Source organism: Cynocephalus volans, chromosome 11, assembly GCF_027409185.1.
Source record: "Cynocephalus volans isolate mCynVol1 chromosome 11, mCynVol1.pri, whole genome shotgun sequence".
Classification (NCBI taxonomy): domain Eukaryota; kingdom Metazoa; phylum Chordata; class Mammalia; order Dermoptera; family Cynocephalidae; genus Cynocephalus; species Cynocephalus volans.
In genome coordinates, this window is record NC_084470.1 from 59023277 (window position 1) to 59049964 (window position 26688).

The 26688-nt window shown below is 58.1% G+C and overlaps 1 protein-coding gene across 1 annotated transcript; it reads right to left on the minus strand.

The window, feature by feature from the left end:
- Positions 1-2155: 2155 nt before the first annotated feature.
- On the minus strand, positions 2156-26665 carry CELSR3 (cadherin EGF LAG seven-pass G-type receptor 3). The gene is made up of 35 exons (XM_063115313.1): positions 22918-26665; positions 20698-21348; positions 20081-20306; positions 19663-19778; positions 19224-19312; positions 18960-19117; positions 18283-18446; positions 17881-18006; positions 17620-17789; positions 17019-17204; positions 16342-16458; positions 15785-15956; positions 15474-15615; positions 15257-15377; positions 14655-14838; positions 14238-14339; positions 12812-12906; positions 12374-12583; positions 11905-12100; positions 11482-11637; positions 10923-11094; positions 10267-10434; positions 9906-10032; positions 9421-9627; positions 9008-9182; positions 8681-8793; positions 8136-8215; positions 7525-7648; positions 6944-7060; positions 6692-6840; positions 6340-6449; positions 5830-5988; positions 5114-5314; positions 3499-4384; positions 2156-2183 (listed from the first exon to the last, which is right to left on the minus strand). The coding sequence occupies exons 1-35, from the start codon at positions 26663-26665 to the stop codon at positions 2156-2158; spliced, it is 9945 nt and encodes a 3314-aa protein (XP_062971383.1).
- Positions 26666-26688: the final 23 nt, after the last annotated feature.

Genomic DNA, 26688 nt, shown 5'->3' on the forward strand with positions numbered 1-26688 from the left:
CCCTGAAGACTTAGGAAGTCCTCGTGCCTTGACCAGGGAGGAGGGTTTTTTTGGCAGCCTACTCCCAGCACCTGTGCTCCAACTTCAGGCCCCAATCACAAGGTGAAGAGCCAGATTTCAGGGTGAGAGAAATAGAAACCTGGTCCAAATCTACAAAGTGGGCTAAAAATAGCTGGATATTCTTGGGGGGAAAGGGGGCCACAGATTCCTCTCAAAGCTCAGTCTGGCCTGAATCATTCACAAACACCCTCTTGCATTCCTCCCCTCCTCTCCCCCAACAGAAAGAGGCAAAAAAGTATTTTCTATAGAAGTTTATTCCCAAAACAGAGTGCAGCTTCACGGAACAATTTACACAGACAGGAAAGGAGGCCGCTGGGTTGGGGGGGGACCCCCAGAGAGGGGCATCTACAGAACCTAGGACATAGCAAGGGCATTCTCCCACCCACAGCAGGCCACTCAGCCCTTCAAAGGGCTGGAGTCATCCTGGGAAAGGAGAGTTGGGGTCCTGGCTGGTGGGACTTGGCACCAGTCAGTGAAGTAGAATTTTTAATCTCCTTGAAAACTGCCTCCCAAGAGTATGCATGGAGTGGGGTGTGGGGAGGTGTCTGCACAGCCCTCCTGCCCCCCACACACCTCCACACCCCTACCACAACCACTGTTACCAGCAGTAAGAGGATATCTACACTTGAGGCCTTCTGGATCTGCTGTTAAACAGGGGACTCAGGGCTGACCTTTGGCCTGGGAGAGCTGGGGGCTAGGAACCCCCTCAGATGGTGGGATCCAGGGTCCTCACAGGTGGGTCCTCCAAGCCCCTCTCCCGCTTTCCCTACCTTTCACTTGTAAACAAAGGGGGAAAAAATTCTCAACTGTAAACAAAGTGTAAAAGCTCAAAGTTTTAAGTTGTAAACAAAGTGAAAAAATTCTTTAAACCTCAAACTGTAAACCAAGGGAAACCATGTCACCAGTTCTGGACAGCAGACAAAGTAACAAAAATGAGAGATTTGTGAACAGGGTCCTAACAGTCATTTTTCCCTTTTTAAGGGAATAAAGGAGGAGTGGAACTGAGTCACTTCCTGCAGCCTGGGTGCCCAGGGCCAGGGAGGATCCTGTAAACATGGGAGGCAGTGGCACCTACATTCTGGGTCTTGAATTCCCGTGTTACTGCTCCCTTTGCCCACCCTCCCACCACACTCCTCAGAATAAAGTCTAGCAGGGGGCAGTGTCAGGGAATCAAATGGCACCCAAACAACTTTTGCTCACAGCAGGAGCAGGGGCAGGCAAATGACCCCTCTACCCACCCTCTGCAGGAATGTCTGAATAGAGGCCTGAGCCCCTCCCCATGGGAGAAAGGGAAGCCTTGCTCTGTAAACATGACATCTGCTGCTCCACCAGCACCCACAGCATCAGTTCTAGGTCATAAGGCAGTAAATGGCAGGGACTCCATGTAATAAACACACACATCCACAGGGAGGTGTGGTGTGAGTGAGCCCCCATGAGGAGCTCAGAGGACCCCTGTTTCCAAGACCAATCCTCAGCCCCAGAAGTTTGGCCTTTGGGGAATTCAAGAAAAAGCAAAGATCATTGATTAGAGCTCGGTGTTGTAACACCAAGGTCAAGGGTTCAGATCCCCATACCGGACAGCTGGCAATAAAAGAAAGAAAAGCAAAGATCAATTCTGCACTTTGGGTCCTGACAATATTCAGATCAACCTGGGAGGTGGAATTGGGGGAGGAGGGCATCTGTCCCACCTCTCTGACTCTACCCAGTAAAGATGAGAGAAAAGAGCATATGGTTTGCTAGGGACCCAAATGGGGCCAAACTCCACATCTCTGTCTCCCTCCCACTCCCCCTCCCAGCCCAGCCTCAGACCCCTGGGAGACAGAAAGCTGAAAAATAACATATCTCTCTGGTTACAAAGGTATAAAAAGTATAAAAGTCCTCCCTTCAGATCCCCCTCCCCTGCACCTGTCACACATATGCTCACAGATGCGCATGGAACCCCAGCAACCGAGGCAACACGGAAAGCTGGGGGGCTGGGTGGGGGAGTGGGGAGGAAGCTGCCTTGGGATCAGCCCCCAACTCCTGGAGTCTCTTCTGTTAGCCCAAATCCTCCATTGCCCTCGGCTGTTCCTTGTCCTCGTCCATAATGTTGCCCTCAGGAGAGACCTTCACTTCTGGGAACTCTGTAGAGTTGAATGTGGGAATCAAAGGACATTGCTGAGAGGACTCTGGGTTTCCCCATGGACCTAGCCTGGTGCACCTCCTTTCACCTCCCCAAGTACCCTTGCCTCTGGGGTTCTCAGAGCCCTCAGCAAGGCTCCTTGGCCACCTAGGTCTTCTCTCTAAGTGCTTAGCAAGCACCTACTATGTACAGATGCTATGTTAAGCACTTGACAGATATTGTCTCATAAATCTCCACATCTCAAAGAGTTTATTACTACAGACCCCTTATACAGATGAGGAAACTGAGACTCAGAGAGGCTTGTAACCCGACCAAGGTCACATGTGAGAGACAGTGAGGTGAGAGACAGAATTCAAACTTAGACCTGTGTGACTCCAGAGCCTGAACCCCTGTCAGTCCCCCAGCCCAACTCCCACATAGCCAGGCCCCAAAGCTAGACCACAGGGGGACCCAGGTGGTGGGTGGGCTCCCTCTCATCCTCACCTCCCAGCATCTCTCCCAGCACTAGGCCCTGAAACTCCTTGCTCCCCCTCCTTCCTTTGTCCTCTCCCTACACGGTCCTGCTCAGTTCTGTTGGTCCTCTGTGCCACCCCCACAGGCCCCTTCCCCTCAAAGCCATCTCTCACAAACTCCCACAGAGCCTGACCCAGTTGCTCCAGGTTCCTCTGCGCTCCCGCACTCCTCTGAGTCCCATGTATCCAGCTACTTCCCGGGTATGTCTGCCATCCCCCACTCCACCGATGCCCACAGGCTCTTGAGATGTACCAGGTCCCAACTCAACTCCTGTGAACCCCACTCCACAGTGCCCACAGGCAGGAGGAGCTTAGTATTAACTGAATAAATCATTCTGATGAATGAACAATTTACCCTTAAAGTCATCTCTTCAGCCTGGCTTATCATGACACCACTTGCAGTCCCTCCTTATCCCATATGACCCCCTAAGCAAAGCCTCCCACGCAAAGCCTCCTCTCCTCCCTGTCCCTCCCTGTAACGTACCAGGTTACCTCCCACTTTTAGGCCTTGACTCCTGCTCTCCCCCCTCCTCTAGTTCAAGACCTTTGGAAGGCACCTACGTCTCCTCTTTAGCCAGGGAGATACAGGGAACTGGCCCCAATCATACAGCGGGCAAGTTCCTGCTAGTCACACCCTCATTCCCTGCCGCATTTCTGTCCCCAGCCTGTGGTGCCTGGCTGTGCTGAGCCAGACGTAGCCCACACCTGTTTGCCAACACCATTGTGTGGTGGAACACAAGGCAGGGGACACAGGAGGTTGCCCTAAGCTGATACGGCTAGAGCACATGACTGGACCGTGCTTACTCTGAGTCTGGCGACAGTTCCGAAATGCTGTGGGATGTGGCAGAGTGTGGCGTGGAAGGCCCAAGCGCAGAGGCTGTGGCGGAAGGTGTGGCAGTGGTATGAGGGCCCGAGGGTGTGCTTGAGGACTGCACAGAGGAGAGGGCTGCAGAGTTGAAGGAGGCGAGGATAGAGGAGAGAATGTCCAGCTGCTCTGTGGAGGGGCCATGGCTGAGGCCACTGGCTGGGTCCTCCCTAGCTCTGAGTAGCTGTGAGGGTGGCCCGAGGGCTTCTCGTGAGGGGTGTCGGCTTGGCACCTGGTCCAGCTGCTCCCGAGAGTTTGAGCTCCTAGACAGAGAGTCCAGGGGTCGGGCTGGCAAAAGGGGGTCCCTTGAGAGTTGCTGCTGGGAAGAGACGGGCGGAGGTGGGGGCTGTGGGTCAAGGTCCCGGGTGCGGTGGGGCGGGGGCAGTGTGCTCAGCCACTCTTGGGGTGCCCCTAAATCCAGCACATCCCGTGACCCAAAGCGGCCAGCCATGGTGCCAGGGTAGTCCCGGGGTGGTTGTCTCCTTGGCAGAGTGCTGCCCCGAACTCTGGGCTCCAGGCGGACTGGCACAGCATCCAGATGTTCCTGGGAACCTGGCCGGCTCAGGGGACGCAGAATAGAGGCAGGGGCCTCCTCTAGTCGCTCCCGGCTAAGTTGCCGCCGGAGGAGCAGGTCTAGCTGTTCTCGGGAAGAGTAGCGACTGGCTGGCTGTGAAAGGCTGCCTGTGCCCCTGCCAACATAGATGCGACCATAAGAGGCAGCTGGCACAGCACGGTGGCCCAAGGTGGCTGCACGGCACCAGGACAGCTCAGGGCCACCTCGGGTCTGTGGCACCAGTGGGTACTGCAACCGGTTCTTCAGGATGCCTGGGGGAGGAAAAAAGGGGGGAACAGTGTGGGGAGGCAGGCAGGAATTCCCTGGGTCTTCGGATGTGGCAGCCCCTGGGGGTACAAGAGAGGTGGCAGGACAGGGGTCAGAGAGATGAGGCAGTAATCCTCTGGATCAGGTCAGAGGCAGTTCCCATGGTGCAGAGGAAGGGACAAACCTCCCTCTGAGAGCAGAAGAGGGGCAGCCCCCAGGTCTTGGTAATGCAGGCCTGAGTCAAAGGGAAGGAATCCCCTGGGTTGGGGCAGGAGCAATCCCCAGAGTCCCTGTGATACAAGGGTGAGGGCAGAAACCTCTTGAGTTGGGGCATGGACAATCTCTGGCTGTCCCTGTAAAGCAAGGTAGGGGAGTAGACACCTTCCAGATCAGAGCAGGGGCTCTAGGATCTTGCGGGCAGCAGCTCCTAGGGTCTCTGCAAAGCAGACTGGGGTTGGGGGAGAGGGAGGAATCCCTTCGATTGGAGCAAAAGTGGCTCTGGGGTTCCCTGTGGTACAGGCCAGGGTATGGGGGGGGGTAGGGCGAGCAGGAACTCCCTGGGTCAGAATGGGGGCAGTTCCTAGGGACCATGAAGCAGGGTAGAGGAGCAAAAATCCCCCAGATCAGAGTAAGAGGAGTTCTCAGTTTGGTATCAGGTAGCTGAAATTCCCTGGGTCAGGGCAGGGGCAGCCCCCAGGGCTCCTGAAATATAGGCTAAGAGTCGGAGATCATACCTTTTCTCTGGTGCTGGGCCCGGCCCAGGGAAGTTTCGTCCCCACTGGTCAGGGCTAAGTCTGGCTGGTTGTTGTTGGCTGTGTCCTTGCTAGTGTCCAGCCCCAAACGCCTTTCAGAGCCCCATGTTTGCAGACCACAGGGGGCTGCCTCACACTCCCCTAGGGCTGGCCAGTAGGACAGGAGGTCATTGCCATCCACATCTGTGGAGCCAGGGCAGGTTACAGTAGCCTCTAGGTTGACCCCAGTAACTCATGACCCCTGTGATCCAGACTCAGGGACCCTGACCCTAATGACCCTGGGAACCCTGGATGTTCTCACTGAGCAGAGATCAATGGAGCCATCCAGAGAGGGAGTTACTGATAAGTCCCCCACTCTTCACTGGAGGTGGATAGAGACTGGAGGTGGGGGAGCCTGAGGGGTCAGGAAGACCAGGCTGAACCCTAACCCACAGGGAAGACTAGGAGCTGCAGGGATAATGTGTCACTCTGTAACATCCCTGACCTCATTACTCTGTTACCCAGGCTGTTCCCAGGTCTCCCAAGCACTGCTGGGAGGCTGGATGGGGAGAAGTGCAGAGGGGTCCCAACAGTGACCCCAGAGGTTCCCAATGGGTCAGTCCCAGACATCCTCAGGAGATAGCAGGATCCCTGCATCAGATGTAAGTGGAAAATGGGGTGTCCCTTGGTCATCCATGGGGTCAGAAGGCTCCCATCACCTTTGGGGTGGGTGAGGAGCCTCTCACTCTGGGCTGCCCGGCAGAGTGGATGCTGGAATCGCCCCCGCGTCCGGCCATTGTCCTCACTTTCTGACGAAGGGATGGACAGACTCCTCTCCTCCTCCAAAGACAGGTCACTGTCAGAGTCGGAGTCTGCACCTGGAGTTGGGAAGGTTAGAAGGAGGAGGGTATAACAGCAGTTTGGGAAGGCGAAGGTCTTGGGGGATAAGGAAAGAGCCTGCAGTTGGGGGTCTTGAGGGTGGATACAGCAAAAGGTTGGGGCAGGGGACCCGGGCAGAGATTGCAGTGACTTAGGAACAGAAGTGCTGGGATTTATCAGGGTAGTGGGCCAGGTCAGGGGTGGACTGGGAGAACCAGGGCTGGGTGAGTAGGTGCCTTCTGAGGCAGTGACCAGGGGGAGGTGGCCCACCCCAGTTTGGGGCAGAAGAAAGGGGGATTAGGGAGAGAACCTCTGCCTCCCTCCTCCCTGACCCAGGCCCCCAACCCCACCAGCATCTCGATGGAACATGGCCACGTCCAGGTCAGTGGGGCCAGCGTGAGCCTGGAGGCTGTGATCAGTATGGTCAGCAGCTGAGCCATGTCGAACCAGGACATTGTCCCTGGAAATGCAGGAGCCCCCATTAAAGAGGGATGGGATGGCATGCTTTGGATGCTTGAGTGTCTTTGAGTGCATAGCCAGCTGCATGTGGAATGGCTCTGAGGGCATCCCTGGGTGCGTCTAGAGCAGAGGCAGAGCAGGGCTCCATATGGCTGAGATGGGTGGAGCCACTTGCCCTAGGACCTGGTAATGCCAACCCCTGGTGAAGTGGGGCCGGACTAAGTGAGCGTGACCCTCACTCACCTGAGGTAGCCATGGCCCCGCTGGCTGTCCTTGTCCTGGGTCCGGCCAGAGCGGGCACTACTCACAGAGGAGACAGTGGAGGCACCAAGAGTGATGCGGATGAGGCCACTCTCCTCGAAGAGAGCCGTGTTGTTGTAGGCCCCGGGCCCCTGGGGAGGCGGATGGGGACAGGAATATGAGCCAGCGCTGAGGAAGCCCCAAACTTTGGCCTGCCGGGCCCCCACCCTACTCTCCAGCCTGGTAGCCCCTCACCATGGCAGGTGCTGGCCTTGCCTCCTCAGGCGCCGCCTTCCTGCTCAGACAGGCTGGTGTCCAGGCAGCCCGGGTATCTGCATTCAGGACACAGAAGAGCAGCAGCACCACCAGGCCCTGCGGTTCAGCAAGGGTCAGTGAGAGATCAGGAAGTCAGAGAAGGTCAGAGTAGGGTCACCAAGGGGTCAGTCAGGGGCCAGTACAAATCACTTTTGGTCAGCAAGGGGGGGTCAGTCATTGCAGGTTAGCATGAGTCAGTGAGGAGCCCAAGGCTGCTCAGTACAGGAGCCAGGAAAAGTCAGCATGGGCAGTGAGAGGTCAGAGTGGCATGAGGAACTGGAGTCAGTGAAGTCAGTGTGGATAAGCAAGGGGCCAGGAGCCTCAGTGCCAGTGAAGGTCAATCCAGGATCAGTACCCAGCCCGGGGTCAGGGTTTAGGGCCAGTGTCTGGTCTTGGGTCAGCACCCAGCCTGGCAATAGTCAGAGTTGGCTCCAGGCCTAGGGTCAATGCCCTGCCTAGGATTGGACGCAACCTGCTGAAGGCCCAGCTGGGTCTGGGGTGGGGAGGGGTACCAGAGTTACCTGGAGCCCACAGAGTCCCGCGTAGAGGTAGTGGAAGGCCAGGATGCTATGGTTGACTGCCAAGAGACCAAAGAGCCAGGAGGCACTGACCAGCAGAAGGAGCAGAAAGGAGCTGCGAAGGGTCCTGCTGCAGGGACATGGGAGGACACAGGAGGACATGCAAGGGTCACGCAGGACTCATGAGGCACACAGGACACACAGGAACACAGAGGTCTCAGGAGGACAGTGGGGGAGATGGAAGGTGACACAAAGGACCAGGAGAGCACTTACAGAACTATGAGGGGACATGGAGAAAACACAAAGGGTTGTGGGGGCCATGAGAGAAAACATGGAAGGTAGGTGGGAACACACAAGGCAGGGGGAAAAGTGAGCCACCCAAGCCATGGGAGACTCTGGGGAGACCCAGGGGACAAGGAAAGACAGCAGAGTAGAAGCATGTATGGGGCCGGAGTATGACAAGAGCACCACAGAGGGACAGGGCTGGGGTGACTTCATCCTTCCACCCAGAATTTGGAGCCAACCTGCACCAGGGATGCTCTGGGGGCCCCAGACCCCACCCAGGAGGGACCTGCCATCCTAAGAATCCCTCCTTCCCCAGCCAGCCAACTCACAGCACAGAGGTCTTCTTGGCCTCCCTCTGCCCTGTGGAGCAGGACGTGCGGGCAGCGAGGAGAAACATGGTCCCATTCATCTGGAACCATGGCCAGACATGTGGGGCCGGGCAGGGCAGAGAGAGAGACAATGAGAGACAGGCAGACAGAGACCAAGACTCACAGAGAGAGAGGCAGAACCAGTGAGAAATTGTCATACATGCACACAAAGATACAGAGATCAGAAGCAAAGAGACAGGAGCTTAGAATCACAGAAAAAGTCACAGATAGAGAACCAGGGAGAGCATGAGAGATGGAGATGGAGAGAGAAAGATGCAGAGACAGAGGCAGGGAAAGGCAGATGAGCCTCTGACCCCACATCCCCCTTCTCCATGCCAGTTGAGTGGGGAGTAGTCACTCTGTGACCAGAGAACAGAAATGGAGGTTGAGTCTAGGAAGCCTGCAGACTGCCACCTCGCATCCCTCGCCTGACCACACCTACTATAGCCACCCCTTGCCCGCGTGAGGGAAGCACACAAGTGTGGCACCAACTGCAGGGCACTCACCACTATGACAAGGACGACAGGACCAGCAAAGCTCCAGATGAGGGGTTCATGGACTGAGATCCAGCAGAAGTCAGGGTTCCCATAGCCCTCAGGGTCCAGGCCGACAGCAAGGCCTTGGGGAGAGAAGAGGTAGGACTGAAAGGGTGTGTTCTAGAGCTGCAGACCCTCCCACGTATGGGGAGAAGCAGGCTCCTCCCTGAGGAGATGGCATGGGGGGGTTGAGGTTAGGGTCATGATCAGGATTGGGACAAGGTCAGGGGTCAGGCCATGTGATGGACATAGGTCGGGGATCACAGCCCTGAATGGGTGAGTGGGCAGGGCCCTCACCCAGCAGCACAGCAGGGACGCCCCAGCCCAGGGCATGGTAGAAGCGCATGGCGCCGCGGTCCACATTGCGTGGCTCAACTTGCATGCGATAGAGGTGCAGCCCCTGCACGAGGAGCCACGCAAAGGTGCTGAGGAAGAAGTAGTGCAGGAGGATGGCGACGGCAGTGCACACCAGCTACAGGCAGGGGAGGGGGAAGTCAGGACCTCTCCTGCCTCGCCCGCCTCTGACCCCCACCCCAGGCATCTGCTTTCCACCTCCGACACCTAAACCACAGCATCTTACCTCAGCATCCTGCCCCAAATACTGGCCCCAACCTGAGCATCTCTAACCTCTGACCCTGAGCTTTGGCCCCTGGCCTTTCTGGGCCAGGTTGGGTCATCAGGACACAGGTGCCCTGGCCCTGACCCTGCACCTGGTTGTGGGTCCTGTGGATCCCCAGCAGGAAGAGGAGCTCTGCCACCCCCAGGGCAGCTGCCACATTGGCACGGATCCCACGCACGTTGGACTTGAGGCTGCGCAGGCTCATCAGGATGGCTGCAGTCAGTACCAGCGCAACCACAGACACTGCCACAACCACGTGGGTGAACACAGCCAGCAGCTCCAGGTCTCCCTCTAGCCGCTGTGAAGATAGAGATGGTCATGGTCACAGTCACTGGGATGTTGGGCAGAACCTCCCTGGCCCCCCACTTTTTTTAAAAGATAGGTAAGGGGATCTTAACCCTTGACTTGATGTTGTCAGCACCACGCTCACCCAGTGAGCTAACCGGCCATCCCTATATGGGATCCAAACCCGTGGCCTTGGTGTTATCAGCACCACACTCTCCCGAGTGAGCCACAGGCCGGCCCTTCCCTGCCCCTTTGATCCCCACTTCCTTGGAACACTAAACACAGCCCCACCTCACGGGGAGAAGCATCCATGAGGATCCCGAAGGTGCCTGTCCGGCTGCAGCGACACCGCACGTGGGACCCATTCCTGTGCACCAGCTCGCAGTCTCGTGCTGTCCACATACCATGCTGGTCTGCCCTGCAGCCACAGGGCCGTTAGACCTACCATCCACTCTGGGGAGTGGCCCATTGCCAGGAGGGTGTTTGTGAGCAATTGTGGAAGGGGCTGGGGGATTGGAGTTGGGAAGGGCATTCCTTGTGGGCCTAGTTGCACAGCAGCACTAGTAAGGGACCCCAGGGGCAGGCTGGGACTATCAGTTGGACTCTCAGGGGCAACAGGGGGACCAAGGGCTTCCAGAGTGGGGGTCCTCACGGGCCAGGCGGATCCCACTGCACGCAGATCGCCTTGCTCCGATTCGCTGTCTGTAGCAGGCGGAACTCCAAGCTGATTGGGGACTCCAGGACACCCCTTAGGAAGTTGCGTCCATGGAACACAGCCACACTGACCACCGGGGAATTCATAACAGGGTTCTGGGGAAGCCTGAAGAGACACCCCACCTGGCCTCAGACACTGCTGACCTCCCCAGGCTCTGAATGCCTACCCCACACTGTCTTCATGCTATTTGCCATGGCCGACCCTGGGTCTGGAGTGAATGCTGCTTCTGAGAACCCCTCCAGCCTCTGGGGAGTGTCAAGGGGCTTCAGACTCACTGCCCAGACTGAGGCCTAAGGCCTGAGCAGCTACAGACTATTTGTCTCTATCAACCAGTTGCCTGTCTGTACCTGCTCATATACCCCTCCTGTGTGACTGCTCCCATCTGTGGCTCCATGAATGTCAGCCTGCAGCTCTGCTACTCTACCCAACTCCAGAGAACGCAATTCCCACAGAACCCAGCATGGGTAGGACTCCCGGGAGCTGTGCACAGGAGCATCTCCATATGTCTGTGAACCTGCTCATCTGCCAGGGTGGGCAGAAGCTTGCAGGAAGCTCAGGCGTGAGGTGCCTGGGAATAACTCCACCCATGGTACCTGGCGCCCCGGCGCTCGGCCTGGAACTGGGCAGGGAGCAGCCCTCCCAAGGTGCGGTAAACAAGGAGAATGACAATAGAGATCGCAGGCTCAGGCTCCGGCTCTGGGGGGGCAGGTGGGGGAACCACACTTGAGGCAGTGTAGTTTTCCATGCTGCTGCTTGTGGGCAGAACTGCCAGGGGAGGGAGAGGAGCCACTGTCAGTGACCTCCAACCCTGAGTACCCACAAACCCAGCTCTGAACCAAACCCAGCATCAAGCACAGGGATCTCTTCCCTGCAGGTCCAGAACTGGGGGCGGGGGGATCAGGGGCCCATGCAGGGAATACTCAAGGCCAGGGAGGGGTCATCTGTGGCAAGGGAGAGGATCTGGCAAGGTAAGGGTGTGGCAGGGTGTGGCAAATGTGGGGTTGGGGTTGACATGGGAGGGTCTCACATAGGGTATCTGACATGGGGGAGGTCTGGCAAGGGAAGAATTGGCAGGAGGGCTACATAATGTCTGGCTTGGAAAGGGGAACAGGAAAACAGGACCTGGCACAGGGGTCACTCAAGGGCTTTCACCTTCAAATGGGGATGGCCGTGGGGACTGGGAAGGCAGCAGCACATGGGTGTGAGGATCCCAGGCATCCTGACCCCGAAAGAGGTTGCTGTGGTAGCGGGGGTAGCGACGGGCCCCCCGGGTTGAACTGGGGTGCTCCATGCGGTCAATGCTGAGCACTGCCCGGGAGAAAGAAAGGTGGGACCTATCAAGGACCTCCTCCCATGCTGAGGGTCTGTCCCACTCCCTCCTATCCCTATCCTGCACCGAAGTCCCACAATCCACATTTTCCTTGCTACCAGCACAGAGCCTGTCCCTGCAAAGCACTGAGGGTGGTGGTACAGCCTCCTGCCACTAATTTGACACCAACAGCCCCAACCCCACAGACCTCCAGGTCCCTGCCCTTTTACAGCCCCCTGCCCTGACCTGCCCCACCCACCACGCACTGATATTGGGTGTCACCAGCCCCACAGGATTCAGGTATGTGAGTTCCATGTTCCTTGCGAGCGTGGCCGCATACTCCTCCAGATGCCGCATCAGCCCCGCGCTGCCTGGGGAGCCCCGGGGGGCCCGCTGCCCCAGCGCTGCCCACACATCCCCAGTCTCTGGAGCAAGCAGTGCAGAGCCAGCCCACAGCAGATTCTGGGAGGTTAGAGATGGTGTTGGGCTCAGCCAGGTGGTAAGGATGTGTGTAGGGACAGGGCAGGTATGAGGGGTCTGGCCAGATGCTAAACTGGGTCCCAACAGGGAAAGGGGTGGGGCTGAAGAGGACAAGGAAGGAGGGAGAGTCCAGGACCTTCATTTCCCCAGAGGTCAGGAGGGGTCAAACCTGGGGATTCAAGGCTGGGGGGCTGGGGAGCCAGGGGGCAAGGAGCTGGAGGGCCAGGGGATCGGAAACATAGGGCACAGCCCCACCTCATTGAAGTGGGCATCCTGTGTGGCTGTCAGCCCAAAGCCCTGCTGATGGCTCTCAAAGGCCAGCAGGTGGGCCAGCAGGCGGGCAGTGACTCGGACATCTTGGCTAAAGTAGTGGTCAGTGTGGCTAGTCACCTCCCGCAGCCGCTGAGCCAGCTTCTTGGCCTCCACAGTATCCAGTGCTGTCTTGTTCAGCTCTAAGCCATCCAGCTGGCAGGACAAGGACGGGATTGGTTGCTCTGTGGTCCCTTAGGCCTTTCTCAAAAACCTCACAGGGAAAAAAGCTTGCCCAGATTAAAGGACAATCAGGAAAAACCCAGGAGGTCAAGGGCTGGGGCATAATATCTGGGGCCCACCAGCGGTCTGGGGGAGCTGAGGCCAGGGCCGATGCCAGGGAAGGTCTCTTGGACACAGGGCAGGGTGTGGGCAGAGTCTCACCAGCAGACTGAGCTCTCGAAAGGCAGGAGAGGTACAGTTGAAAAGGTCAGGCTCTAGCCAACCCTGGTCCTCGTCACATAGCCTCACAGCAGCACCTGGGGGCAGGCGATCCCTGGTCAGGTCTGGGGCCTGGATACCTGTGTTGAAGAGGTGGCCACAGCACCCTCCCCTATCCCAGAGGGAGCCCTGAGGCAGAGGCCAGAGTAGTAGGTGTCTATGGCTGGACCCCTGGATGTAGCAGCCCAAGCCCAGGCAGGCCCCAGTGGCTTATCAGTCAATTCCTGACTATTCTCAACCACCAACCACATAAAGGAGAGCAAAGGGCAGGGACACACACACACACACACACACACACACACACACACACACACACAATGCTCACAGCTGCACACACATAGATACACACACACAGATTCATGGACCAGGACAAGCACACGGACACACAGTGCTCTCATACACAGACACACCAACACTGCTGAGGTCTTCAGGAGAATTTTGTGACCAAAAAGAGGTGAGGGTAGTGTTCTCACACAAGTTTTAACTGCCCCAGTGGTGACTTTGCTGTCATCTCTCTCCCTTTTTTGTGGGCTTGGAATGGAGGTTGAATCAGAATTGACCTGGGCCTTAAGAGAGCTTGTAGCCACCAACAAGAGGGACCCTAACTTAAACACAGAACCCTCTCCCCACCAAGAAAGACTCGCAGACACGTGCACAGGCACAGAAAGACACACATAAGCATGCACACACAGACAACTGGTGTCCAGCCACTGCAGAGACCTCAAGAAGCAGGGAGGGTTCTGAGGAGACCCCAGGGAGTGGGGAGGGCCCCTCAAGCAGCAGGAAGAAGCTGTAGGGTCCTCAGACAGCTGGGAGGACTCTTTCATGACCTCAGGCAGTAGGGAGAGGCCTGCAGGGACCTCAGGAACTAAGGAAGCATCTGCAGGGATCTTAGGAAGTGGGGAGGGGTCTGCAGGGTCCTCAGGCAACAGGGAGGGGTCTCTGAGGACCTCAGGCATCAGGGAAAGGTCCTCAGACAGGAGGAGAGGCCTCCAGAGACATCAAGCAGTTGGGAGTAGATTTTAGAGACCTCAGACAGCGGGGAGGGGTCTGCAGGGACCTCAGGCAGCAGGAGGGATTGGCAAAAGCTCTGGCAGCGGGAGAGGGCAGCGCACCTGAGCAAACACGTACCCCTTACCTGCACCCCGCAATCCTGCCCAGAAGCCAAGAGAAACAGACGGAGGCTCAGTAAGAACGTAGGGAGGGACCCAGAACCCCGAGGAGGTAGTGAGGGGTCCACATGGACTCCCAACCCACTCCTGCCTCTTTGCAGGTACAAGACACCCAACTCAGGAAAAGAGATGGCTCCACCAGCCAGATAACAGGGCCACCCAAACCTTAGCAATGCCCCTACTCCCTGCATACTCACCCAGGGCCCCCCTGGGACAGGGCACTGTGGCCAAGACGCCAAACTTGGTCTGGGGCCACCACACACCAGACCTCAGGGACTTGGGGCAGGCATCATAGAGCACTAGGGAGAGAGGAGGCACTGAGCCAGGTGGCCAGGGTCCAGGGGAAGTGACAGCCACACCTACTGCCCCTACACCACCCACTCCAGGCCCACTGCCCACCATTCCCCTGATGGCTTCTCAGGAACTGGCCTGTTAGGCTCTGTGACAGGTTAACAAAGTACCTGGGGTAAATGTGGGGTTTCCTGGGAGTAAATGGTCTCCCTTGGAAGCTTCCCAGAGTCCCTAGCCAAGGAGCAAAAAGCATGCCACTGACACTTGATGGCAGCATGCTGGAACCAGCCCTCTACCGATGGACTTGGGTTGAGCTTGCTTACCCCGGCAGCCACTGGCTGTCACCTCTGCAAAGGGACTGTCACAGCTGTTACACTGGCGGCCAAGGGCTCCTGGGCGACAGGGGCACTGCCCACTGTGGGGTGCACATGAGCGCGAGGTGGAGCCCACAGGATAGCAGTCACATGGGAGGCAAGAGTCACTGCCCCGAGGTCGGTAGTGGAACTCCTGTTTGAGGATGGGTCAGGGGCCTGAAGTCAGAGGTCAGGGCTTAAGATAGGGTCTTAGGTCAGGGCTTGGGAAACAAGTGGAATCAAGGGCAAAGCATAAAGAGAACAGTACTTAGAGGCCAAAAGGAAGACTAGGCCTCAAATGAAGGCAAAGAAGGGGTTAGGGGTCAAGGATAAGAGATGGCAACTAGGTCACAAGACAGTAAGAGGTTAGGGCCGAAGTCAGGTGGCGGAGGTCAGCAAGCTGAACAACAAACAGATCATGTCCAAGGAAGGGTTAAAAGGTCAGGAGTTATGCTGGCCAGTTAGCTCAGTTGGTTAGAGAGCAGTGTTATAATGCCAAGGTCAAGGGTTTGGATCCCCACACTGGTCAGTCACCAAAAAAAAAAAAGTCAGGGATCAGGGACCAGGCGCACCTTGCAGTGACACTGCCCATTTGTCTTGTTGCAGTTGGGGTCAAAGCCCTTGTGAACGTCACAGTTGCAGGGGCCACAGGATGGGCTCCCCCACCAGCCCCGCGGGCATTGCTGGTCCATCCTAAGGGTGGACAGCCAGGTGAGATGCCTCGATGATATCTGTAACCCTCCCTGTCCCTGATAGGTCTCTCCATCATCTCAGCACCCAGCCTCTCACCTGTGCTCACAGTGGTGCCCGAAATAGCCACCTGCACAGTCACAGGTATAACCATGAGGGGCTCCTGGGAGGTGGCGGCAGGACCCCTGGTTCTGACAGGGGTTCAAGAGGCAGGCATCCACACAGCCTGGGCCATAGTAACCTGAAGATGGGGTCAGGAAGCTCAGGATACTGGTCACAGAGCACGGAAGGAAGCAAACACCTGCCCTTCTCAGTCCCTGCCCCCTCCAGGCCCTCTAGGTCCCCAGTCTTCACCATAGTCCCCTGGCTCCTGCCCAGATCATCCTTTCCGCCACCTTCTCAAAGCCCACCTGGCCAGCAGGTGCAGGAAAAGGTCTGCCAGAGGTCTCGGCAGTCAGCGTGCGGTGGGCAAGGCCCAGAGGCACAGGCGTTGGTCACAGCACAGCCAGGCTCCACGTTCACTCGGTGGCTTGGGGGTAGCAGGGCTGGGGACCCAGAGGGTGTGGAACCAAGCCACACCCCCTATGGACACCGTCAGCAAGGGGTGAGACCCATGTCAAGGCAATTCAGCCTCAAGTCCTGCAGAGCCAGCCACCCAGTCTGATGACCCCTAACATGCAGTCTCCCCAAGACCCCCCAAAAACCCAGGCCCCCCATAATATCCCCAACTCAGTCCCCCTGTGGCACCCCTAATTGTTCTGTTTCTGACAGATCCTTAATGACCCTTGATAATCTTAGATTCTCATCTCCAACAACACAGAAAGGCTTGACCTATCTGATAGCTCTGGGCCATCCATCCCCCCATGCCGACCCCCATTTGAATGCTATCTTTCAGGTCCCAAAGAGCCACTGACCTCTGATCACTGACCCTAATGCCCCCATATCACATTCCCATGCTGACCCCCACCTGGATACAGCCGACCAGACCCTGAGGAACCTTCTCCTTACTGCTGGGGGGCAGGCCTCCCACGTGGAGTTGCTTTACCTTCAGGCCCTGCAGCTCACTTCCCACCGCCATGGTGTCCTGGAGGAGGGGGACAGTTAGCATTGGGGGAGGTGGGCTGCCTGATGGACCCCTGCCATGCCCCAGAATCAGTCTTGTCCTTCTTCTAGCCCTGCATGACCTCACTTTGTCCCTCTGTATCAGGGAAGTGGTCTGGGAATGAGCTACTCCCAACGGTGGAGAACCTGCTGGGGCACAGGTGATGTGTAATGGGAAGGTCCAAGTGAAGAGCTGTGTTCAGACAGGCCCCTCCCTCCTGGACCCAGAGCAGACCTTGAAATTCTGTGATTTTGACCTGGGGTGGGTAGAGATCGGGGCAGAGATCAGAAGGGGCTTCCAGGAGTCAGGCAAAGTGCTGGCTACAGAGATTCCCCAAGATTAGGCCAGAAGTCTAGGGGGCCTCCCTGATGTGAGGAGGGCCAGACAGTGGACCGACATGGCTGGCAAGGAGGTGGGCTGGGAGAACATTCAGACTTAGTGCAGCAGAGGGAACTGAAAAGAGTTAGACTAGAGGTGGTGTCAGATAAAGTGGGTCTGGTTGGAAGGCTGAGAACAGGCTACCCTGGGGTCAGAGGTCACACCTGATAGAGGCTAAAGTCCAGTGAGACCATGAGGACATGGTGGCCCCGCCGGCCACCTGGCTCCTCCTGCAACTCCAGCTGCAGATCATGCCACCGGCCATCACTGACGGTCACCTGGTCCAGGAGGAGGTGGGCAGTACGGCCCGAGGCCCTGGTCACTGTCACAGACAGCAACCCCTGATCTACCTGTGGGTAGAGATGCACAGCCCCGGGGTTAGAGCTCCAAGTTGGGCTGGAGCTGGGAGGTGAGAACAGAGGGCTCAGAGGTCAGAAAAATTCAGTCAAGGCTCTACCTGGCACACAGGACACCATGCCAGGGGACACCATGTTGCTGATATGAGGTCAGGGGGCAGAGGACAAGGCCAGGTGTCATGATTGGTGCAGCTAGCACAACAGAGAGCTATGCTGATGCTCTGCATCTGCAGAAGGTATCATGGTGGGGACTACAGTCAAGAGGCCAGAGTCTAGAGCAGCATCAAGTGTGGTCAGGACACCTGGCAGAAAAGTATGTAGTGTGACAAGGCCTGAACCCACAGGAGTGTTGCTGGTGGCATTAGATTGAGAGCTGAGGTGTAGGGAGGGATTGGAAGGGTAGACACACCTGGCAGAGGAGTGTGCTGTGTGGCCCAGCCTGCACTTGCATCAGGATCCCCTGTGTCGCCCGTGTCCGAAATGCCAGCCCCAGGTACCATGGCACAGACACAGCCATGTCACTTCCAAAGTCCCAGCTCAGTGTTCCGTTGCCACGGAAATGGTGGGGATGGGCCATGGCTGAGGGGATAAGAGGAGCAGGGTCACAGGCCCCACCCCAGGAACAGATCTTACCCCGCAGGCCCCTCCTGCCCCATTGCTGCACACTCACTGAGCCGACAGTCTTTGCCACCAAAGCCCACAGGGCAGTCGCAGCTGAAACCGCTCCAGTGCTCTGAGCAGAAGCCACTGTTCTTGCAGGGGCCTGAGTCGCAAAAGTGCATCTTGGCCTGGCAGCCTAGGAGAGGAAGGCACATGGAGGATAGAAGAATATGGGGGGGGCACAAGTGCTGGACAGGATATTGGAGTCCAGAGGGGCCAAAAGAAGCCATGATCTCAGCCCCTTGTTCTCTCGGGAAGATGGGATTGGTAGGAGTCAGGCCCTATGTAGCATGGCACATGCCATCGAAGGAGACCAGGTTGAGGTCAGATATGGAGTCATCCCATGTAGCCCTCAACCTCCCTATGATGGGGACAGGGCCGTGGGCTGGGCTGGTAAGAGCTTTGGGCCTACCTGCTGTGGTGCCATTGTTTGCAACAAAGGCCTCCATGTCCACTTGGCGGCCATCGATGTGCAGGTCCCGCATACAGCCGATGAAGTCCTTGTGGGACACGGGGAAGTTCTCGGGAAGGTTGGGGACACCCCCCAGGAGCAGAGGGCCCGTCAGGTCGAGGGACCTGGGGGTCAGGGATCTAGGTCATTGGTGGGACTAGGGCCAGAGTAGGGTTGCTCCTGGGGGCCACAGAAACTAGGAAGTAGGACTCAGAGAATAGAGTGATTAAGGAGGAAGAAGTTAGGGCTTTACTTTGGCTGTGGGGGTGCAAAGGAGAGCTCATAATGGGCAGATAGTCTAGGGAAAGGTGGTGGGACTGGAGAACTGCAGTCTGGGGGATTGGGCATGAGATTAAGGGGATGAGTGGGGATGTGGGGCCTTAGAGAGACTTGGATGAGGGAGTGGAGACTTTGGAGGACTGGATACCTGGGGACTATGTGTGGGAGCAAGAGTCTAGGGTAGAATACAGGATTGGGGGCTACAGTGAGTAGGTTTTCAGGGCCTTTGAGGGGAGGGGGAAATCTGGAGGTTTGCGGAAAGGATGGGGAGTTTGGCAGGCTGGGGTGAGGAATGGATGTGGGGTTGGGGTGGGCTTTGGCAGGCAGAGGGCATGGGGACCAGGGAGTGGGGGCCTCACTTCTTGGAGCTTGTTTGCACACCAGCAGCTGCGCATGAGTAGTTGCCAATCTCAGCACCAAACTGCAGAGCCACTGCCACATCGCAGTCATCCACGCTCAGCTCAGCCACCTTGTCCTTGGAGGGACCCTGAGCACCCCCAAGGGCATCTGTCCGGGGCTAAAGACCCAGGCACACCAGTTAACATTGCCCCAAGGGTAACCCCTGAGGAGCAAAACTCAACATTCCAACTTCCCCCATACTCCATGTCAGGGGTGGTGCCCACCTTGTTGTAGTATCTCAGATGCACTGTATGCCACTGCCCATCACTCAGGCCTCCTGGAACTGTGGGGCTGACCACTGTGTTGGATTCACCTGTAGGAGAGATGCACGTGGAGCTGTTGAGTTCCCCCACCCCACCTAGTCATATGGGCACAGCTACTCCCAGGGTCACCCAGGATGCATCAATCAGTCTTCCCACTGGTGACCACACTGGCTGGACCAGAGTGCCTTTGAACAGATAGGAGAAACACACTTCTTTTAGAAATGGACGTTCCCACAGGGAATGGCCATGGAGCTGAGTCTTCACTGTGGTCTCTTTGGCATGGAGATGTGTTCAAGATGCACAGTAAGGCAAACCTCAGGGATCTCAGGGTTGCATCCTCCAGCTGTCCCACGCACATGTGCACCCACTGGCCATCACACACATCTGCAAGGGCACCCACCCGTGGAATATGTCAGCCGCACTTGGCCAGCCACGAGCTCCAGAGCCAGGAAGTCGTGCTTCTCGTTCAGGCGCCCATTGTAGAAGAGTAGCCCGCTTGGCTGCACCGTCGCGAACCTGGGTAGAGTGGGGAGAAGAGGTCCTTCAAGTGCCAGACACCACCTCACGTGTCCACCATCCCCACGAGAAGGTTCTCAGCCAGGCTGGGGTGAAAGGAAGCGATGAGGCTGGGCGGGACCACCTGGTGACGCCAGTGCGGTGACGTCAGGAACGGTGGCGATCTGAGACACCTGGCCAGGGCATCAGGGGAGGGGGCGGTGTCCTGTGGGGACGTCAGGATGGGGCAGTCAGGAATGTGAGTTAGGGACATGTAGGTAGGGACTGCGTGAGGCGCTCAGAGACACGGAGCGGGCACCTACGAGAGGGACAGTGTGAGGTGGAAGCGTTGCCGCAGCCCGCGGAACATGACGAACGAACTGGGCGGGAAGGAGCGTGCGGCCACCTCGCAGCGGGGGCCCTCGAAGGCGCCGCCTGCCGGGCACTGGCAGCGGAAGCCGCCGTCGGGCGCGTCGGTGCAGGTGCCCCCGTTGCGGCAGACGCCCGGCAAGCAGCGTCCGGCCTCCGTGTCCAGCTCGCAGTCTTCTCCTAGGGGACAAGCCGCGGTCAGAAGCTGCCCCGACCACGCCACTCCCCTGCTCCAGCGGGCCCTGCGCGTCCAAAGGCCCCGTGCTTCAAAGACGGGTTCCAAGACCTCTGAAAGGTCGAGCTCCCTGTGGACACGCCCCCATCGTTCTGGCCCCGCCCCGGTCACGGCCACGCCCCCTCCAATCCTCCCCCTTCCTCGGGCGGCTATGCCTTCGTGCCCTTAGGCGCGCTCTGGGCCAGGCTCTAGGGCTTGCAGTCTAACCGCGCCCACGCCAGCTCCTGTTGCCTCAGAAACGATGCCCGGTCCTCACTCGCATTGTAGCCCCGCCCCCAAGCTTTGCCGGAGGTTCACCCAGCTGTGGTCCGGGCCCCCAGCCCAGCGCCCACTCACCGGTGAAGCGCGGGCTGCAGACGCAGGTGTAGCCGCCCTCGCGCCGCGCGCAGGCGCCGCCATTGCGACATGGGTTCGAGTAGCAGAGGTCAAGCTCGGTCTCGCAGAAGTCACCCGTAAAGCCTGGCGGGCAGCGGCAGCGCAGGCCGGCGATGGGCTGGATGGGTCGGAAGAGCGTTGAGGCCGAGGCCAGGAAGGGAGCGGAAGAGTCAAAGCGGAGCACGGACACGCATTTCATGTAGTTCTCACAGGGCTCGCGCAGGCACACGTTGTCGTCGAAGGGCAGTACGTCGAGCAGCGAGCGAGCCGCAAGCGCTGCACGGCGCACGTACAGCTGCTCCTGCAGCTCCTCGGAGCTGAACCAGGGCCCCGCAGCACCCGCCCCGGCCCCACGCGGCGCCAGCGCCGAGAAGCTCACGTTGAGCACGGTGCCCCCAACGTCCGTGTCGTTCTGGATGTTGAAGATGAAGACGTCCTCGGCGGGCGTGGCAAGCACCGCGGCCACGCCTTCGAGGAAGTGGCCCAGCAGCGGCGACAGGAAGCGTTCCTGCCACATGTTCTCGAGGCGCACGGTCAGGCTGTTGGCCAGCAACTCCTCCGTGATGATGACCACGCGCAGCACACACTGCGCCGTCACACTGTGCAGGCCGTCTGCAGGCGGGGTCAGGAGCGGTGGTCAGCCTGGGAGTCAGAGGCTGCCCCTCCCTGGGACACAAGAGGGCTGGGGCCAGTGACTACCCAGTCCCCCAGCACCTTTGAATCAACAGGCTGACCCCATCAGGACACTAGGGGGTCTGGGACTAGTGACCACCATCTCCCCCAGCATCAGGGTGTCAACAAGCTGCTACTTCCTCCTCCCACCCACAACACAAGGAGGGGTCTGGGCCAGGGATCAACCCTGCCCCCCCACCCCCCCCACAATGCCCATGTGTCAGCAAGTCACTACCCCAACAGCACACAAGAAAGTCTTTAAGTGGTCAGTAACCCACACTCCCCCAAGTTATCATGGTCAGCAGGCCACCCCCACTCAGGACACACAGAGGAGCCAGGGCCACTGGCCACCAATTCCCATCCACCCTCCCTTTCTCCCCTCTCCCAGCATGGTGGAACCAGCAAAACATCCCCTCCAAGAAACAAGGAGGATTCCAGGTCAGGGATCACCCACCCCCTATCTCAGGTCAGCAAACTGACGGCGGCACTAGAAAGGGTCCTGGTCCAATGAATACTCAATACTATCCCCCAGAACCCTGGGTAAGCAAGCTCCAGGAGGGTCTTGGACACACACACACACACACACACACACACACACACACAACACACACACACACACCAGCATTTTTGAGTTAGCTGGGTCCTGTGGTTTTAGTGGCCAATGTGAGAGGTGAAAGTGAGGTGTTTATCTGCCTTGTTCACCTTGTCCCCAGACTCTAGCACTAATTGGGTAGTCAATAAGGATTGTTTCTTGAGTGAATTAAGGGATAAATGAAGGCTGTGCCTTCTCTGGAAGTGCTGAGTCCCTGCTTCAGAACTGAGGAATGAGCACCAGTAAAGCCTCCCAACCTCTGCAGCCTCCAGTAGATGGGACTTTGAGAGCCTCTCCTGACTGCACCCTCCTATTAAGGAGGGGTTTGTGAAAGCCTGAAGCACTGGAGGCAGGAAAGAGGTAGGTGAACCTCTGGACACTTTCCCAAACACCGGGGCCTCAGACAGCCTCTTGTACAGCAGCCAAACGAAGGTGGGTCCACCCTGCCTAAAGCTGCCATAGTGAGCTGCTGTTCCTGACCACTAAACTATTGGTCTCCTTTTCCCGCACAGATGGGGTGAGGGCCAGACTGAACTCAAAGTAACTCTTGATCTGAACCCTTCATCAAAGTAACCCTCACCATGAACATGGGCATGGTATGAACTGACTGGCCCATACAGGGACCTCCAGGGCATTACCCCTGAACTCCGGCCTTTGAGGGGTAGGGGAGCAGTTCTTTACAGTCTTCATGGGGTCTGCTAGATGCTTTGGGATCTCTGGGGTTCTGTGGAGACTGCCCAAGAACCTAAGCGGAGTTCCTTTGAGGTCTATGGCAGATCTTGTGGGGTACAGTAACCCAATACTTAAGGGATTCTTGGAAGGCTTGAAAAGCCCTCTTTGGCTTGAGATGCCCTTGGAGTCCCTGAGGCCCTGACAGGTTGGAGTCACTAGATCACTTGCTTGCCCCTGCCCCTCACCTGTGACAGTCACCAACATGGAGGCCACCAGTGGGCGGTTGTTGTCTAGCTTTCGGCTGAGTCGCAGCTCCCCACTGGTCTGGTTGACCACCAGCAGCTGCAGCTCATTGCCACGCTCAAAGGAGTAGAAGAGGTGATCAGAGACATCAGGGTCGTAAGCTGGGATGCGCCCAATGATGCCTGAGGGGAAGGTGTCCGAGTGGTTGGATACATAGTTGTTGAAGAGAATCTGGAAGTTGTTGAGCACAGGACTATTGTCATTCTGGTCAACCAGGCGAACATGTACAGTGGCCCGGCTGACCAGAGGAGCAGACGTGGCCTGTACCACAATCACATATTCCTGGTGAGCCTCATAGTCCAGGTCAATGAGTGCTGTCAGCTCTCCAGAGAAGATGTCCATTTGGAACAGCTCAGGGATATTGCCTTCCACAATCTGATACATTATATGGGCATTAGGACCTTCGTCGGGGTCCACTGCAGTAATCTGGGCCACCACTGAGCCTACAATGCTGTTCTCCTTCACCTGCACCTCAAACTCCTCGGCTGGAAAGACAGGTGCATTGTCATTCACATCCTGCACCGTCACCTGGATACTGACCGGAGTTCGCAGTGGGGGCACACCACGGTCCACCGCATAGGCAGTCAACTCATACACTGCCACTGCCTCCCGGTCCAGCCGCCTCACTGTACGGACAATGCCAGAGGTGGGTTCAATGGTAAAATCTCCATCCCCATCTTCTCCATTCTGGAAAGTGTACTGGACCCGGCCATTGGCATGAGCATCTCGGTCAGTAGCTGAGATCTGCAGGACACTGGTGAAAGGTGGGGCATCCTCAGAGACCAACCCCGTGTAGTGGGAGGCCACAAACTGTGGAGCATTGTCATTCACATCATTAACCATCACTTCCACATAAGTGGTGTCTGCCTTCTGTGGGATGCCATTGTCCCGAGCTGTAATAGCCAGTGTGTAGGTCACCTGGTCCTCATAGTCCAGTGGGGCCTGTAGCGTAATGGCCCCTGAGTCTGCATCAATGCGGAACTGGGGAAGATTGTCCTCCAGGAGATAGGTGATACGAGCATTCTCACCCACATCATCATCAGAGGCACTGATGACCACCACAGTGCTACCCACTGGCCTATCCTCATTCATGCTCACTGAGTAGTGGGCACTTTGAAAGACAGGCCGGTGAGTGTTGGCATCTGTGATGTTGATGTGCACATAGCAGTAATCATGAAGGGCACGGTCAGATGCAGTTAGCACCAGCTTGAAGTAGCGTTCCTGCTTGTAGTCCAATGGTAGAGCCAGTGTCACCAGACCCACACCCCCCTGGGTGCTGATGGCAAAGCGATTCCGGGTGTTGCCGCCTGTGATCTGATAGCTGATGGCACTGTTGGCATCACGGTCTACAGCAGTTACGCTGACCACACTGGTGCCCACAACTGCATCCTCATTCAGCCGTAGGTGGTACTCCTTCATTGTGAACTCAGGCCTATTGTCATTAACATCCAGCACAGTCACTGTGACACTGGCTGAGGCAGACAGTGGGGGTGAGCCATGGTCTCGGGCCTCCACGCCAAAGAAGTAATGCTCCACGGACTCACGGTCCAGGGACCCACTCACAGAGACCCAGCCAGTGGCGCTATTTATCACAAAAGGTGTATCAGGTGCCACACCAGTCAGGGAGTACTCCAACCTGGCATTCTCCCCGTGGTCTGCATCCACTGCCTGAATGTGGATGACTGAGTGGCCCAGGGGCGCATTTTCCAGGACAGAGACCTGGAAGGGCGTGCTGACAAAGATAGGAATATGGTCATTGATGTCCACCACCTGGATGCTGGCCAGGCCCGTGTTGTTGGACAGTGGTGGCCGTCCAGCATCCTGCGCCCGGATGCGCAAGGCATACTCTCTCTCTGCCTCGAAGTCCAGAGGCGCCACCACCTGGATCTCGCCTGTGAGGCTGTCGATGGCAAAGTGGCCACGGCTGTTGCCGCTAATGATGTTGTAGTGCACCAATCCGTTGGCGTCCTTGTCCCGGTCCGTGGCCGTGACGCGTAGCACCACCGTGTGGGGGCGTACATCCTCGCGCACCTGCACCACGTAGCGCTTCTCGCTGAACTGGGGCGCGTTGTCGTTCTCGTCCAGCACAGTTATGTGTACGCGCACAGTGGCCGAGCGCGGCCCGGGCTCCTGGCCCTGGTCGCTGGCCTCCACCACCAGTTCGTAGTTTTCCATGTGCTCGCGGTCCACGCGCCCATTGGTGCTGATGAGGCCAGAGCGTGGATCAATCTCGAAGGTTGCGGCGGCGGCGGCGCGCGCAGCTGGCGGCCCCACAAAGCGGTAGCGCAGGTTGGCGTTGGGGGGTGCGTCGCCGTCCGTGGCACGCAACTGCAGGATGGGGTAGCCCTCCTCCACATTTTCGCGTAGTGTCTCCCGGTAATGCGCCTGCTCAAACACCGGTGCGTGGTCGTTGCGGTCGGCTACTGTCACGGCCACCATGGTGGTGGCCGAGAGGCGGGGCGAGCCGTGGTCCTGGGCCGTCACTCGAAGGTAGTGACGCTCCATACTCTCGCGGTCCAGAGCGGCCGCCGTGCGAATGAGGCCGTTCTGTGGGTCGATGCTGAACAGCTCCAGCGAACGGCTGTTCATGAGCGCCGCCAGCGAGTAGACTAGGCGCCCGGCCTCGCCCGAGTCCGGGTCCTGTGCCACCACGCGTAGCACCGAGGTGCCCGCTGCCTCGTTCTCCGGCACCAGCGTCTGGTAGTTGTACTGCGGAAACTGAGGGTGGCGGTTTGCGGCGCGACGGGGGCGTGCCCGGTTCGCTGAGGGTATTCTCCAGGCTTCCAGAGGCGCCCGGATACCCGGGGGGTGAGGCCCGGGACGTTGCCGGAGGAAGCTGCGGCGGAAGAAACCCCGGGAGCGCATGCGCTCGGGCGCCGGCTCGGGAGCTGTCCTAGATTCACGGGGTGCTGAACCCTGCGCCGGAGCTGTCCTTGCCGTCAGAGGTGCTGATTCTAGCCCGGGGACAGATCCCGCAACCCCGGGAAGAAAGTCATGCCGAGGGGCTGTTCTCTCCGCTCGATATGTCGCGGCTCTATCGCCCTGACCCCTGTGTCCTGGCGCCCACAATTCCCCACAGCAGCGAGCAGTTCCCACTCTTTTGCCGGCACCTGTCTCAGCGTTACGCTGGGAGGACACCGGCTTGGGACCACGAGACCGAGCCAGAAGGTCCGAAGTTAGGGGCGAGCTGTTCCCCGGGCCCGAAAGCCCTAGGGACAGAGCCTCTGGCAACAGACTACCTCTTCGCAAAGGTCCTGTCCGCCCGCAAAAGGAGACTTCTGGGCGCCAGCATAACAGAGACCCTGGTCCCTGTCCTGTCTCTCGTCTGCGGCTGCCCAGTGCCTGGACCCCGTGTTTATTCCCCAGCTCCACGTTCGGCTGCTCGGAGTGCCCTCGACAGCTCCGGGCGCTTTTCCCTCTCCCTCGGAGCCCCACGAAGACATGCTCCCTGACTCCCAGGCCAGGCCCCCCATCTTCCCGGATCCCGAGAGTCTTGGGACAAAGAACTAAGGCTCCGCTGCTGATCTGCGCCCCTGGCCCCGTAGCGGTAGCTACCCCCGGGTCCCAGCCCTGGTCCCCGGCGCCCCCCAGCTCCTCCCGGCTGAGGGGGAACAAAGAGAGGAGGAGAAGGAGCAGGAGTACCGGGGTCAATGGTCCCCTGAGGCTCCGCCACGGCGGCCGCCTCGCCATCACCCCCCGCCTACCGGCACGGC

Coding starts and splice junctions, on each gene's coding strand:
- CELSR3 (XM_063115313.1), bottom strand. CDS start 26,665: ATGGCGAGGCGGCCGCCGTGGCGGAGCCTCAGGGGACCATTGACCCCG. Junction 19,779..20,080: donor CACCTCACACTGTCCCTCTC/GTAGGTGCCCGC, acceptor CACTCTACCCAG/GTTCGCGACGGTGCAGCCAA. Junction 4,385..5,113: donor GGCCCAGCACCAGAGAAAAG/GTATGATCTCCG, acceptor TTCCTCCCCCAG/GCATCCTGAAGAACCGGTTG.